This window comes from Carcharodon carcharias, chromosome 5, assembly GCF_017639515.1.
Source record: "Carcharodon carcharias isolate sCarCar2 chromosome 5, sCarCar2.pri, whole genome shotgun sequence".
NCBI lineage: Eukaryota > Metazoa > Chordata > Chondrichthyes > Lamniformes > Lamnidae > Carcharodon > Carcharodon carcharias.
The window spans coordinates 11760244-11775943 of record NC_054471.1 but is presented as its reverse complement, the minus strand read 5'-3'; the positions used below and the strand labels follow the sequence as shown (position 1 = coordinate 11775943).

The window sequence follows — 15700 nt, the reverse complement described above, 5'->3', positions numbered from 1 at the left end:
AAATGTACTAGAAAACGAATGGGACTAAAAGCTGACAAGTCTTGACTAGTGGCCTTCATCCTAGGAAGTAGCTGTAGAGAAAGTGGATGCATTGGTGGTAATCCTTCAAAATGCCTTAGTTTCAGAAAAGGTCCCAGCGGATTGGAAAGGCCCAAAGGTAACATCTCTATTCAAGAAAGGAGGAAGAAAGCAGGAAATCACAGGCCAGTTAGTCTAACATCTGTCATTGGGAAAATGTCAGAATCCATTACTCAGGAGGTATTTACAGGACATTTAGAAAATCATAATACAATCAGGCAGAGTCAGCATGGTTTTGCGAAAGGGAAATTGTGTTTGACAAATTTATTCGAGCTCTTTGAGGGTGAAACACAGGGTAGATAAAGGGGAACCAGTAGATGTAGTTCCTTTGGAAATCCAAATACGTAAGAACACAAGAGATAGGGGCAGAAGAAGATTAAACAGCCCTTCAAGCCGGCTCTGCCAATCCTTATGATCATGGCTGATCTTGGGCTTCAGCTCCAAGGTGTTGGGATCTGAGATATTAGCACGGATAGCGAATTCGCTAATGTAAGAGTCAGGTTAAATGGGTAATTTTCAGGTTTGCAAACTGTAACTAGTGGAGTGCCACAGGGATTGGTGCTGGGGCCTCAACTATTTATGATCAATAATAATGACTTGGATGAAGGAACTGATTGTACTGTAGCCAAATTTTCCTACAATACAAAGATAGGTAAGAAAGCAAGTTGTAGGCGGATACAAAGAGTCTGCAAAGGGATAAAGATAGGTTAAGTGAGTGCGCAAAAATTTGGCAGATGGAATAAAATGTGGGAAAACATTGATCACATTGGTGGGAAGAGGAGAAAAGCAGAATATTATTTAAATGGAGAGAGACTGCAGAATGCTGCAATACAGAGGGATCTGGGTGTCCTTGTATATGAATCTCAAAATGTCAGCATGTAGGTACAGCAAGTGATGAGGAAGGCAAATAGAATGTTGGCTTTTATTGCGAGGGGGATGGACTTTAAAAGCGGGGAAGTTTTGCTACAATTCTTCAGGGCATTGGTGAGATCACTATGTACAGTTTTGGACTCCTTACTCAAGGAGGCATGTACTTGTATTGGATGCAGTTCAGAGAAGATTCACTAGGCTGATTCCTGGGATGAAGCAGTTGTCTTATGGGAAAGGTTGGGCCTGTACTCATCGGATTTTAGAAGATTGAAAGGAGATCTTATTGCAACTTAAGATTCTGAGGCAGCTTGACAGGATAGATACTGAGAGGATGTTTCATCTCGTGGGAGCCTCTAGAGCTAGGGGCACAGTTTCAATGTAAGGGATCTCTCATTTAATACAGAGATGAGAAAAAATTTCTTCTCTCAGAGGGTCATTACTCTTTGGAATTCTCTTCCACAGTCAGCAGTGGAGGCTGGGTCATTGAATATATTCAAGGCTGAGTTAGACAGATTTTTGATCTCCAAGGGAGTCAAGAGTTATAGGGTGCAGGCAGGAAAGTGGAATTAAGGCCATGATCACATCAGCCATGATCTTATTGAATGGCAGACTGGACTCAAGGGGCTGAATGGCCTACCCTACCATTCTTATCTTATTTATTGCCTATCCGTAATTGCCCTTGAGAAGGTGGTGAACCACCTTCATGTGGTGTGGTTTCACCCACAGTGCTGTTAGAAAGGGAGTTCCAGGATTTTGACCCAGCAGCAGTGAAGGAATGGTGATATATTTCCAAGTCAGGATGGGGAGTGGCTTTGAAGGAAGTTGCAGGTGGTGGTGTTCCCATGTGTCTGATGCCCTTGTTCGTCGACGTGATAAGAGTTTTGGGAGGTGCTGTTGAAGAAGCTTTATTAACATGGGGTCTTTTACTTTGACCTGAGAACACAGATAGATGTCATCCAAAAGGCAACACCTCTGGCAGTGCAGCACTCCCTCAGGCTGAATGTTAGCTTAGTGAGAGGGGTGCAGAAACAGATTCCCTGCCAGAATACTGCTCTGTATAAAGGGGGGATTCTGCTAGGGGACCTGAAATGTGGTCAGCATCTACTGCCTCTGACTAATCATCCCTCACTGTCTGCATGAATAATCCATATATCTTTGATTTTATATAAACACTTTCCTGCTGAGGTTCTCCCTTAAAGAGAGTCACCAAATTTCACTGTCAAGTATTTAATAAAAGGCAGCACGCCTTCCACCAGCCATTCCCTCCTTCCCTTGGGTTGCTGAATTTAAGTTTGGGAACTGGCTCACCCCTTCACAACTCACCTGGGTTGGAAGTAGTGGGGGCACGAGGAAGCAGAAATTGAGGGAGGGTGGTGAACATGGGATACAGATGTATAATTGTGTCAGGCATTCTGCCCCTGATCACAGGGTTACCAGGCACCCGGATACGTCCTATGTTTCCATTTACAAGACAGAAGTCAGGAGTGTGATGGAATACTCCCTACTTACCTGGATAAGCACAGCTCCAACAACACTCAAGAAGCTTGACACCGTTCAGGACAAAACAGCCCACTTGATTGGCACCCCATCCACAAACATTCACTCCCTCCACCACCGACGCACAGTAGCAGCAGTGTGTACGATCTACAAGATGAACTGCAGGAATTCACCAAGGCTCCATAGACAGCACCTTCCAAACCCATGACCTCTCCACCTAACAGGCACATGGGAACACGGCCACCTGGAAGTTTCCATTCAAGTCATTCACCATCCTGACTTGGAAATATATCGCCGTTCCTTCACCGTCGCTGGGTCAAAATCCTGGAACTCCATCCCTAACAGCACTGTAGGTGTACCTACGCCATATGGACTGCAGCAGTTCATGTAGGCAGCTCACCACTACCTTCACAAGAGCATTTAGGGATAGGCATTAAATGCCTATGACTTGTAAGACAGCCACATCCTGTGAAAGAATTTTAAAGATGGGGTTGCAGGCCCTCAATCACTAATTTTTGTAATTTTATTTCTGCTTCAGTTTTGATTTTTAAATGAACCTTGATTGAATCTTACTTTGTAGGCATTGATTTAAGCCTAGGCATGACTGTGCTTCAAATAATTACTCAATAGTAATCAGTAGTGATATTAACCACTTCCCCAAGACCTTGTTTCTCATACTGGCCATTCACAGCTGATATTTGGTCTACATCTTTGTTTTCTCTTTTCAAGCTAGATGACTAAATTAAAGTTGCCTTCTGTTTATCAGAAGTTCTTTTTCTTACTGCATTTGATGATCCTTAAACTACAAGCCAGGGCAATGAATAGCCTTACACGTGGGGTGGTCAACTATGGTGTGGAATCAGGAGATGGAGTCTGATTGATGCGCAGACAACCTGATTGATAGCAGATGGGAAACACCGTCAAAAGATGCATAAACAGCCTGAACATTGTGAAGTCTGCAAAGCCTTGTAGTGCCTGAGAGAAGAATTTGATAAGGGCTCATATTTACCAAGACACTTGTTTCAAGAAAGCCTTGAAGGGCTGGAATGGAGCCAGAAATTTGGCTTAAAGGGAAACTGCTTCCAGGATTCGCTGCTGCAGCCAAAGTGGATTAGTCAACCACTCCAGACTATGGAAGGGAACAACTGACTGACCAAAGTGCCCACACGTGTATTCAGACACTTGGTGATTTAACAACCAAGGTGAGCTTATCATTTTGGGGAGCTGTTGTGAACAGACCAATTTGAGATTAGCAATTGTAATATAGCATGCACCTGTCGTGCAGCGCGCACCTGTCATATAGCATGTATCTGTAATATAGTATGTACATGTCATTTAGCACGCATCCGTAATATAGTATGTACCTGTCATATAGTATGTACCTGTCATATAGTATGTATCCGTAATATGGTATGTACCTGTCATAAAGAATGTCTACTATGGAAGTTCTTTTCTTATACAGTAGTTTCTCCTTTCAATAAAGTTATCTTTCTCCAGTTAAATTATTAATTATAACTGATATATCACTATTATTATCACAATGATCATTATTGAATATTTAATAAGATTGCTGTTTTAACACATTACTTGGCTTTGTCAGTCACTCCTGTTAGTGTACAGCTTTGAACCTCAGTGAGACTCCATAAGGGACTCTCACGTCCTCACTGTATTTACTCCAGCAGGGACCTCGCTCTAGACTCTCACCTCTTTGGCCTCCTCTCCTGTCACAGCCACTATTCTGCTGATGCCCTTCCCCAGCTGCCTCTCTGATACAATCGCCAGGTCCCCGATCAGACCCGTCCGCAGCAAATGCCTGCAAGAAGACAGTGAGGACAGGATTTGAAAGTAAATCTCCCTTCTAAAGTGTCCCCATCAAACACTCCCAGGACAGGTACAGCATGGGGTTAGATACAGAATAAAGCTCCCTCTACACTGTCCCCATCAAACACTCCCAGGACAGGTACAGCACAGGGTTAGATATGGAGTAAATCTCCCTCTACACTGTCCCCCATCAAACACTCCCAGGACAGGTACAGCACAGGGTTAGATATGGAGTAAATCTCCCTCTACACTGTCCCCCATCAAACACTCCCAGGACAGGTACAGCACGGGGTTAGATACAGAGTAAAGCTCCTGCTACACTGTTCCCATCAAACACTCCCAGGACAGGTACAGCACGGGGTTAGATACAGAGTAAAGCTCCTGCTACACTGTTCCCATTAAACACTCCCAGGACAGGTACAGCACAGGGTTAGATACAGAGTAAAGCTCCCTCTACACTGTCCCCATCAAACACTCCCAGGACAGGTACAGCACGGGGTTAGATACAGAGTAAAGCTCCCTCTACACTGTTCCCATCAAACACTCCCAGGACAGGTATAGCACGGGGTTAGATACAGAGTAAATCTCCCTCTACACTGTCCCCATCAAACACTCCCAGGACAGGTACAGCACGGGGTTAGATACAGAGTAAAGCTCTCTCTACACTGTTCCCATCAAACACTCCAGGGCAGCTACAACACGGGGTTAGATACAGAGTAAAGCTCCCTCTACACTGTCCCCATCAAACACTCCCAGGACAGGTACAGCACGGGGTTAGATACAGAGTAAAGCTCCCTCTACACTGTTCCCATCAAACACTCCCAGGACAGGTACAGCACGGGGTTAGATACAGAGTAAATCTCCCTCTACACTGTCCCCATCAAACACTCCCAGGACAGGTACAGCACGGGGTTAGATACAGAGTAAAGCTTCCTCTACACTGTCCCCATCAAACACTCGCAGGGCAGGTACAGCACAGGGTTCGATATTGAGTAAAGCTCCTGCTCCACTGTCCCTATCAAACACTCCCAGGACAGGTACAGCATGTGGTTAGATACAAAGAACATCTCTCTCTCTACACTGTCCCCAACAAACACTCCCAGGACAGGTACAACACGGGATTAGATACAGAATAAAGCTCCCACTGCACTATCACCATTAAACACTCCCAGGACAGGTACAGCACAGGGTTAGATACAGAATAAAACGCCCTCTTCACTGTCCACATCAAACACTCCCAGGACAGTTACAGCACGGGGTTAGATACAGAGTAAAGCTCCCTCTACACTGTCCACATCAAACACTCCCAGGACAGGTACAGCACGGGGTTAGATACAGAGTAAAGCTCCCTCTACACTGTCCCCATCAAACACTCCCAGGACAGGTACAGCACGGGGTTAGATACAGAGTAAAGCTCCCTCTACACTGTTCCCATCAAACACTCCAGGGCAGATACAACACGGGGTTAGATATAGAGTAAAACTCCATGTACACTGTTCCCATTAAACACTCCCAGGACAGGTGCAGCATAGGGTTAGAGACAGAATAAAGCTCCCTCTACATTGTCCCTATCAAACACTCCCAGGACAGGTACAGCACAGGGTTAGATACAGAGTAAAGCTCCCTCTACACTGTCCCCATCAAACACTCCCAGGACAGGTACAGCATAGGGTTAGATACAGAGTAAAGCTCCCTCTACACTGTCCCCATCAAACACTCCCAGGACAGGTACAACACAGGGTTTGTTACAGAGTAAAGCTCCCTCTACACTGTCCCCATCAAACACTCCCAGGACAGGTACAGCACAGGGTTAGATACAGAGTAAAGCTCCCTCTACACTGTTCCCATCAAACACTCCCAGGGCAGGTACAGCACGGGGTTAGATACAGCGTAAATCTCCCTCTACACCGTCCCCATCAAACACTCCCAGGACAGGTACAGCACGGGGTTAGATATGGAGTAAAGCTCCCTCTTCACTGTCCCCATCAAACACTCCCAGGACAGGAACAGCACGGGGTTAGATACAGAGTAAAGCTCCCTCCACACTGTTCCCATCAAACACTCCCAGGACAGGTACAGCACGGGGTTAGATACAGAGTAAAGCCCCCTCTACACTGTCCCCATCAAACACTCCCAGGACAGGTACAGCACGGGGTTAGATACAGAGTAAAGCTCCCTCTACACTGTTCCCATCAAACACTCCCAGGGCAGGTACAGCACGGGGTTAGATACAGAGTAAAGCTCCCTCTACACTGTCCCCATCAAACACTCCCAGGACAGGTACAGCACGGGGTTAGATACAGAGTAAAGCTCCCTCCAGTCAGAACTGGTTACTCACGTCCCACAGCAGAGTTCCACAGAAGTACGTTGTTTGTTATCTGAATGCAGTAACTGTTCAACAGGCACCCCGACTGACACCACACGCACATAATCTGGATATATCTGACACAAAAAAAAATGAGGTAGCTCTTAGTACAAATGCAGCAAATCCAACAACTTCTGCTTACAGAATGATCAAGGGCCTAAATAATAGCATCTTTCCAAGTCTCCAAATGTTGAGGTGCATTTCATATGTCCTCAGCCATTCATCCTCCATTCCAGCTCATGCCAAAGTCCAGACCAATCCTCTGCTCTGCTGTTAGTAGTTACTAGGGGGCAGGTGACTTGGTCTGACTGGGGCAGAAGATAGGCAGTAACAAGTGGAATCAGTACTGGGGCAATGGAGGGGGACAATCATATGGGAATCCTCTTTCTGATCATCAATGGACACCATTTAGCTGCTCCAGTTCAGTACTGAGAGAGTTTTGCTTTATTCATTCATGGGATGTGAGCATCACTGGCTAGACCAGCATTTATTGCCCATCACTATTTGCCCTTGAGAAGGTGGTGGTGAGCTGCCTTCTTGCACCGCTGCAGTCCATGTGGTGTAGGTACACCCACAGTGTTGTTAGGAAGGGAGTTCCAAGATTTTGATCCAGCGATAGTGAAGGAATGGCGACATATTTCCAAGTCAGGATGGTGCATGGCTTGGAGGGGAACTTCCAGGTGGTGATGTTCCCATTTGTCTGCTTTCCTTGTCCACCTAGATGGTTGTGGTCGTGGGTTTGGAAGGTGCTGTCTCTGGAGGCTTGGTGAGTCCCTGCAGTGCATCTTGTAGATGGTAAACACTGCTGCTACAATGTGTCAGTGGCGGAGGGAGTGAATGTTTGTGGATGGGGTGTCAATCAAGTGGGCTGCTTTGTCCTGGATGGTGTCAAGCTTCTTGAGTGCTACTGGAGCTGTGCTCATCCAAGCAAGTGGAGAGTATTCCATATTCCTGGCTTGTGCCTTGTAGATGATGGTCAGACTTTGGGGAGTCAGGGAGTGAGTTACTTGCCACAGGATTCCTAGCCTCTGACCTGCTCATATAGCCACAGAATTTATATCGTTAGCCCAGTTCAGTTTCTGGTCAATGGTAAACCTCAGGATGTCGATAGCAGGAGATTCAGTGATGGTAATGCCATCGAATGTCAAAGCATGAAGGTTAGATTCTCTCTTGTTGGAGTTGGTCATTGGCAGCATTTGTGTGGTACAAATGTTACTTGCTACTTGTTAGCCCAAGCCTGGATATTGTCCAGGTCTTGCTATATTTGGACATGGACTGCTTCAGTATCTGAGGAGTCACAAATGGTGCTGATCATTGTGCAATCATCAGCGAACCTCCCCACTTCTGTCCTTATGATGGAAGGAAGCTTATTGATGAAGCAGCTGGAGATGGTTGGGCCTAGGACACCACCCTGAGGAACTCTTGCAGTAATGCCTGGAACTAAGATGACTGATCTCCAGCAACCACAATCATGTTCCTTTGTGCTAGGTATGACTCCAACCAGTGGAGAGTTTTCCCCAATACCCAGCAACTCCAGTTTTGCTGGGGCTCCTTTGACACTCGGTCCAATGCTGCCTTGATGTCCAATGCTGTCACTCTCACCTCACCTCTGGAGTTCAGTCCTTTAGTCCATATTTGAACCAAGGCCGTAATGAGATCAGGAGCTGAGTGGCCCAGACAGAACCCAAACTGGGCATCAGTGAGCAGGTTATTGCTAAGCAAGTGCCACTTGATATCATTATTGATGACTCCTTCCATCACTTTACTGATGATCGAGAGTAGACTGATGCAGCAGTAATTGGCTGGGTTGGATTTGTCCTGTACCTTGTGTACAGAACAAAGCTGGGCAATTTTGCACATTGTTGGGTAGATGCAAGCGTTATAGCTGTACCGGGACAGCTTAGCTAGGAGCACTGCAAGTTCTGGAGCACAAGTCTTCAGTACTATTGCTGGAATATTGTCAGGGCCCATAGCCTTAGCAGTATCCAGTGCCTTCAGCTGTTTCTTGATATCACATGGAATGAATCGAATTGGCTGGAGACTGGCATCTGTGATGCTGGGACCTCAGGAGGAGGCCGAGATGGATCAACCACTCGGCACTTCTGGTTGAAGATTGTAGCAAATACTTCAACCTTACCTTTTGCACTGATGTGCTGGGCTCCCCCATCACTGAGGATGGGGATATTTGTGCAGTCTCCTCCAGTAAGTTGTTTAACTGTCCACCACCATTCACGACTGGATATGGTAGGCCTCCAGAGCTTAGATCTGATTCGTTGGTTATGGGATCGCTTAGCTCTGTCTATCACTTTCTGCTAATGCTGTGTTATAGCTTCACCAGGTTGACACCACATTTTTAGGTATGCCTGGTGCTGCTCCTGGCATGCCCTCCTGTATTCTTCATTGAACCGGGGTTGATCCCCTGGCTTGATGGTAATGGTAGAGTGGGGGATATGCTGGGCCATGATGTTACAGATTGTGTTTGAGTACAATTCTGCTGCTGCTGATGGCCCACAGTGCCTCATGGATGCCCAGTCTTGAGTTGCTAGATCTGTTCAAAATCTATCCCATTGAGCACAGTGGTAGTGCCACACAACAAGATGGAGGGTATCTTCAATCTGAAGGTGGGACTTCACCTCCACAACGACTGTGTGGTGGTCACTCCTACCGAGACTGTCATGGACAGATGCATCTGCAGCAGGCAAGTTGGTGAGGATGAGGTCAAGTACGTTTCCCCTCTTGTTAGTTCCCTCAGCACATGTTGCAGACCCAGTCTAGCAGCTATGTCCTTTAGGGCTCAGCCAGCTCAGTCTGCAGTGGTGCTACCGAGCAGAGTACATTCTGTGCCCTTGCCACCCTCAGTGCTTCCTCCGAGTGGTGTTGAACATGGAGGAGCACTGATTCATCAGCTGAGGGAGGGATGGAGTGCAGCATTGTCAGAGGGTCGGTCCTGAGTGAGTGCAGCTGCCGCGCGGTAGGTCTCGAGGTGGGGTCACTAATGAGGGAGGGCCGGTGCTGAGAGTGTGCTGCACTGTGAAACTGGGAGGACGGGGAGTCTGACAGGAAGTACAAGGCGCTCTTGGTGCTGGTACCTCATCGACTGTCCTGAGCCCAGTGATGTGGTTGACCTGATTTAAAGGGATCTCTGCTGTGTACACAACCTCATCACTTCGAATCAAATCTCGCACAATCTCTTCCACTTTCTCCAGCTGCTGCCCAGTGACTGGAACCTGTAATACAGAGACAACACGTTAAACTGGATCAGAATCCCATCAGAAACAACACGTTAAAATGGATCAGAATCCCATCAGAAACAACACGTTAAACTGGATCAGAATCCCATCAGAAACAACACGTTAAACTGGATCAGAATCCCATCGGAAACAACACATTAAACTGGATCAGAATCCCATCCGAAACAACTGGTTATACTGGATCAGAATCCCACCCGAAACAACAGGTTAAACTGGTTCAGAATCCCATCCGAAACAACTGGTTATACTAGATCAGAATCCCATCAGAAACAACACGTTAAACTGGATCAGAATCCCATCAGAAACAACACGTTAAAATGGATCAGAATCCCATCAGAAACAACAGGTTAAACTGGATCAGAATCCCACCCGAAACAACAGGTTAAACTGGTTCAGAATCCCATCCGAAACAACTGGTTATACTAGATCAGAATCCCATCAGAAACAACACGTTAAACTGGATCAGAATCCCATCAGAAACAACACGTTAAAATGGATCAGAATCCCATCAGAAACAACAGGTTAAACTGGATCAGAATCCCATCAGAAACAACACGTTAAACTGGATCAGAATCCCATCAGAAACAACACGTTAAACTGGATCAGAATCCCATCAGAAACAACACGTTAAACTGGATCAAATACCATCAGAAACAACACGTTAAACTGGATCAGAATCCCATCCGAAACAACTGGTTATACTGGATCAGAATCCCACCCGAAACAACAGGTTAAACTGGATCAGAATCCCATCAGAAACAACACGTTAAACTGGATCAGAATCCCATCAGAAACAACACGTTAAACTGGATCAGAATCCCATCAGAAACAACACGTTAAACTGGATCAAATCCCATCAGAAACAACACGTTAAACTGGATCAAATCCCATCAGAAACAACACGTTAAACTGGATCAGAATCCCATCAGAAACAACACGTTAAAATGGATCAGAATCCCATCAGAAACAACACGTTAAACTGGATCAGAATCCCATCAGAAACAACAGGTTTTACTGGATCAGAATCCCATCAGAAACAACACGTTTAACTGGATCAGAATCCCATCAGAAACAACACGTTAAACTGGATCAGAATCCTATCAGAAGCAACAGGTTAAACTGGATCAGAATCCCATCAGAAACAACACGTTAAACTGGATCAGATTCCTATCAGAAACAACACGTTAAACTGGATCAGAATCCCATCAGAAACAACAGGTTTTACTGGATCAGAATCCCATCAGAAACAACACGTTTAACTGGATCAGAATCCCATCAGAAACAACATGTTAAACTGGATCAGAATCCTATCAGAAGCAACAGGTTAAACGGGATCAGAACCATATCAGAAACAAGATATTAAGCTGGAATAGAACCTATGGGAAAAACATGATTTTGAGTGACTGAAAATAAGATTTGTGAAAATAAAATGGGCAACAATATTGGAAAACAACAATGTAGAACAACGATAGGCAACATTTAAAACAGTGTTCAGAGCGCAGGACAAATATATTCCAATAAAAGTAAAGAACAAACTAAACACAAGTGAGACTTCATTGATCAAAAAAGGCATAAGGGAATAATTGAGGGTTAGGAATGGGGCATTTAAATAGTTGTACAGAAACAGTAGTACAGGATCTAAATACTGTTCAATAAAATAGACATCCTGTCAAAGCTTTTTGTCTTGCACTCATCAGGACAGATGCTGGAATGCAAAATTTCATCGGGATCAACAATTCATACTGCAAGAGAGAAAGTGTGCTGAGTACTTAGTGGTAGGAACCAGAGTTAATTGCATGTGTTAGGAATAAGGTGGAGCTTTAAGTTTAATTTATTTTTTTCTATTTGTGGGTTAAAAGGGTAAATCTGGGTCTAGCTTCATTTAGAGCATGGAGCGGTGTGGAACATTAACTCAACAGTGCAAAGTTGCCATCATCACTTATTTTCAACAAAGCCCTTACCATCCTTACTCCTTTGTTGGTCTCCCATTAGCTTGAGGGTAGGTGGGTGAGCTTGTTGTGCGGACAAACTTATAGACTCTTGTGAACTGCTGAAAACATTCTGTTATGGCTGGGATGGGAGCGAATTATCAAGCCTCACAACTCCGCAACCTGTACCATTAATTTAAATCTTTAACTTTTACACCAAAATGGCCAATTGTGCAAATATACCTCTCGTACCCCGAAAAAAGAGATTCTGACCAGGCTTCTTTCAAAAACTCAGAATGATTAATTTATATTAAACAAAACTTCTTTTAACAAGTTGCAAGGACTGGTTAGCACACAATTGTAACCGGGCAATATAACTATCTGTCTCTTCCTAAAGAATTCTCCCAGCACAGACATACACAGGCAAACAGATAGTCTCTCTGCAGAGATGGGCTTTGAAGGATGAGGGTTATAAAATAATGGGCAAAGTCCGCAGGGTCTCAACGCTGTCGACCTGGAGTTCTCTCATGTGCAGATGGGCCACTGATCCCAGAAGATGCCTGGAAGTTCCCATCAATTGTCCAGTTTTGCAGCTCCAAATGCAGACCAGTTACACTCAGATGAGGCTCCTCTGGCCACACACAATTTCAGGCAAGGTAGAGAGAAGTAGCCTTCCTTTCTCAGCTTGTCTTCCAACAAGACTGCCTTCAAAACAAGCAGCTTCACAACTGAAGTTTTTCACTCTCCCATGTGCTTGCCTTTTTTGTCTCCCAACTTCATTAATCAAAGTCCTGTGCAACTCAACACAAACAAACAACTTCTTCTTAAGTGCCATACAGGTCAGGTGATTTATTGGAGGAGGCCTGCTTGTTCACAGTTCCAAGGTGAATTTATGATTTTCTTTAATAAAAAAATCCCAAGGTTAGCATCCACATGTCCAGATCATGCCAAATCCTTCCATTTTGTAAAAGGAAACTTCCGTGTTGAGAGATATGATTCTAACAGTTAAAAGTTCAGCAGCTGACTCCTGTGACTCTGTTCAGTAGCTACCCTCCCCAGTTCTAAATAAAAAATTAGAATCTATCAAGCCGGGTTCCGGCCCGGGATCTGACTTGTCCAGTAGGAACATCAGCCGGGATCAGAACAGTTGGCAAGCCAACTCTGATTGGTTGAATGTTGCCATGGAGAAAGTACCAGGGGGGCTGTTGTCCCTCAGGGTTTTGTTTAATTTTAAAAAGGTGCAATGCATGTCCTGACCAGTGTAAGACAAAAAAGCTTAAACAACGTGCTTCTTTTTTCAGCAATACTAAATAGGCTACAGACAGCAGACAAGTCCACAATAAGAGAAAATACCAAGAGATTAGGAGACAAGTAAAAAAACAAGATGAAATTAAAGAGAAAATAGGATATTGAATTATCAAGGAACATAAACCAGTAAAATATTTTACAGACAGATCAATAAAAAGGCTGTGATGGGAATAGGACCATTAAGGATAATATAAACAGATAATGATAAAGAGATTGCAGAAATGTCAAATAATTATTTCACTTTGATATTTACCAGTGAGATAGAACCATTACACATGACATTGAATGATAAGATGAATAATGATATCTGTGCATTTAAAATAACAAAATGGCATATATTGAATAAACTAAACAAACTCAGAGAGGATGAAGCCTTTGGTCTGGATGGATTGCTTCCATGTATTTTAAAAGAGTCTAGGGAAGGGATAGCACAGACATTGGTACAAAGGTTTAATAATTCATTAGAAAAATGTGCAGGGTCAGAGGACTGGTGGATAGCAAATATAATTCCTATACTTAAGAAGGGAGACAGAACATGTTCAGAGAGTGTTAGACAGTCAGCTCAACACCACTCCTGGGAAAACTAATGGAATCCTTATTAAAGGAGAGAACAGAAGAAAATCTAGAAATGGGAAACAAAAAAGTGAATAGTTAGCATGGATTTTAAAAGGGAAACTCTTGCTTAACCAACCTGCTTGAATCTGGTGAGGAGATAACAGGGAGAGCAGACAATGAACAGGCAGAAGATGTAATATGTCTGGAATTTCAAAAAGCCTTTGACAAGGTGCCTCATAATAGACTGTGGAGTCAGGGGGCAAGTTGCAGAAGGAATTGCCAGCTGGCTTCAAGACAGAAAGGAGAGAGTGGGAGTAAAGGATAGTTATTCAAAGTGGCAAAAGGTGAGAACTTACATTAAAGATTTGGACTTTGGAATCAAAAACGTAAGCTCTGAATTTGCGGTGACACCAAATTGGTGGGGGGGTGTGGGGGAAATGGTCAATGCTGCAACAAATTAAAGGACAACATTAATAAACTTACAGAATGGGCAATCATTGGTAAGTGAAGTTCAACACAGAACAATGTGAGTGTACAACTTTGGGGGGGACACACATTACTTGGAAGGTGCGAGTCTAGGTAGGATAGAGGAGCAAAGGAGTTTGAGGGGCCCTGGGGGTTTGTGCAGGAGTTAGAGGGGCCCTGGGGGTTTGTGCAGGAGTTTGAGGGGCCCTGGGGGTTTGTCCAGTTTGAGGGGCCCTGGAGGATTGTGCAGGAGTTTGAGGGACCCTGGGGCATTGTGCAGTTTGAGAGACACTGGGGGTTTGTGCAGGAGTTTGAGGGGCCCTGGGGGTTTGTGCAGTTTGAGGGGCCCTGGGGGTGTGTGCAGGAGTTTGAGGGGCCCTGGGGGTTGGTGCAGTTTGAGGGGCCGTGGGGGTTTGTGCAGGAGCTTGAGGGACCCTGCGGGTTTGTGCAGGAGTTTGAGGGGCCCAGGGGGTTTGTGCAGGAGTTTGATGGGCCCTGGGGGTTTGTACAGGAGTTTGAGGGGCCCTGGGGGTTTGTACAGGAGTTTGAGGGACCATGGGGGTATGTACAGGAGATTGAGGGGCCCTGGGGGTTTGTGCAGTGTGAGGGACCCTGGGGGTTTCTGCAGTTTGAGGGACCCTGGGGGTTTGTGCAGGTGTTTGAGGGACCGTGGGGGCTTGTGCAGTTTGAGGGACCCTGGGAGTTTGTGCAGGAGTTTGAGGGACCCTAGGAGTTTGTACAGGAGTTTGAGGGGCCCTGGGGGTTTGTGCAGTTTGAGGGGCCCTAGGGGTTCGTGCAGTTTGAGGGGCCCGGGGGTTTGTGCAGGAGTTTGAGGGACCCTGGGGGTTTGGGCAGTTTGAGGGGTCCTGGGGGTTTGTGCAGTTTGAGGGACCCTGGGGGTTTGTGCAGTTTGAGGGGCCCTGGGGGTTTGTGCAGTTTGAGGGGTCCTGGGGATTTGTGCAGGAGTTTGAGGGGCCCTGGGGGTTTGTGCAGTTTGAGGGGCCCTGGTGGTTCGTGCAGTTTGAAGGGCCCTGGGGGTTTGTGCAGTTTGAGGGGCCCTGGGGGTTTGTGCAGGAGTTTGAGGGGCCCTGCGGGTTTGTGCAGTTTGAGGGGCCCTGGGGGTTTGTGCAGTTTGAGGGGCCCTGGGGGTTTGGGCAGTTTGAGGGGCCCTGGGGGGTTGTGCAGGAGTTTGAGGGGCTCTGGGGGTTTGTGAAGGAGTTTGAGGGACCCTGGGGGTTTGTGCAGGAGTTTGAGGGGCCCTGGGGGTTTGTACAGGAGTTTGAGGGACCCTGGGGGTTTGTGCAGGAGTCTGAGGGGCCCTGGGGGTTTGTGCAGTTTGAGGGCCCTGGGGGTTTACACAGGAGTTTGAGGGGCCCTGGGGGATTGTGCAGTTTGAGGGGCCCTGGGGGTTTGTGCAGTTTGAGGGGCCGTGGGGGTTTGTGCAGTTTGAGGGGCCCTGGGGGTTTGTGCAGTTTGAGGGACCCTGGGGGTCTGTGCAGCTTGAGGGGCCCTGGGGGTTTGTGCAGGAGTTTGAGGGGCCCTGCGGGGTGGGCAGGAGTTTG

General features: G+C 46.0%; 1 protein-coding gene across 1 annotated transcript in view; it reads right to left on the bottom strand.

The window, feature by feature from the left end:
• aars2 (alanyl-tRNA synthetase 2, mitochondrial (putative)) overlaps positions 1 to 15700 on the bottom strand; it is a 426588-nt gene that overhangs the window by 209821 nt on the left and 201067 nt on the right. The window contains exons 15-17 of the mRNA XM_041188171.1: positions 9721 to 9858; positions 6605 to 6708; positions 4150 to 4258 (exon numbers count right to left, since the gene is read on the bottom strand). Of these exons, the coding sequence (XP_041044105.1) occupies positions 4150 to 4258; positions 6605 to 6708; positions 9721 to 9858 (351 nt within the window). The remainder of the gene's footprint in view (positions 1 to 4149; positions 4259 to 6604; positions 6709 to 9720; positions 9859 to 15700) is intronic.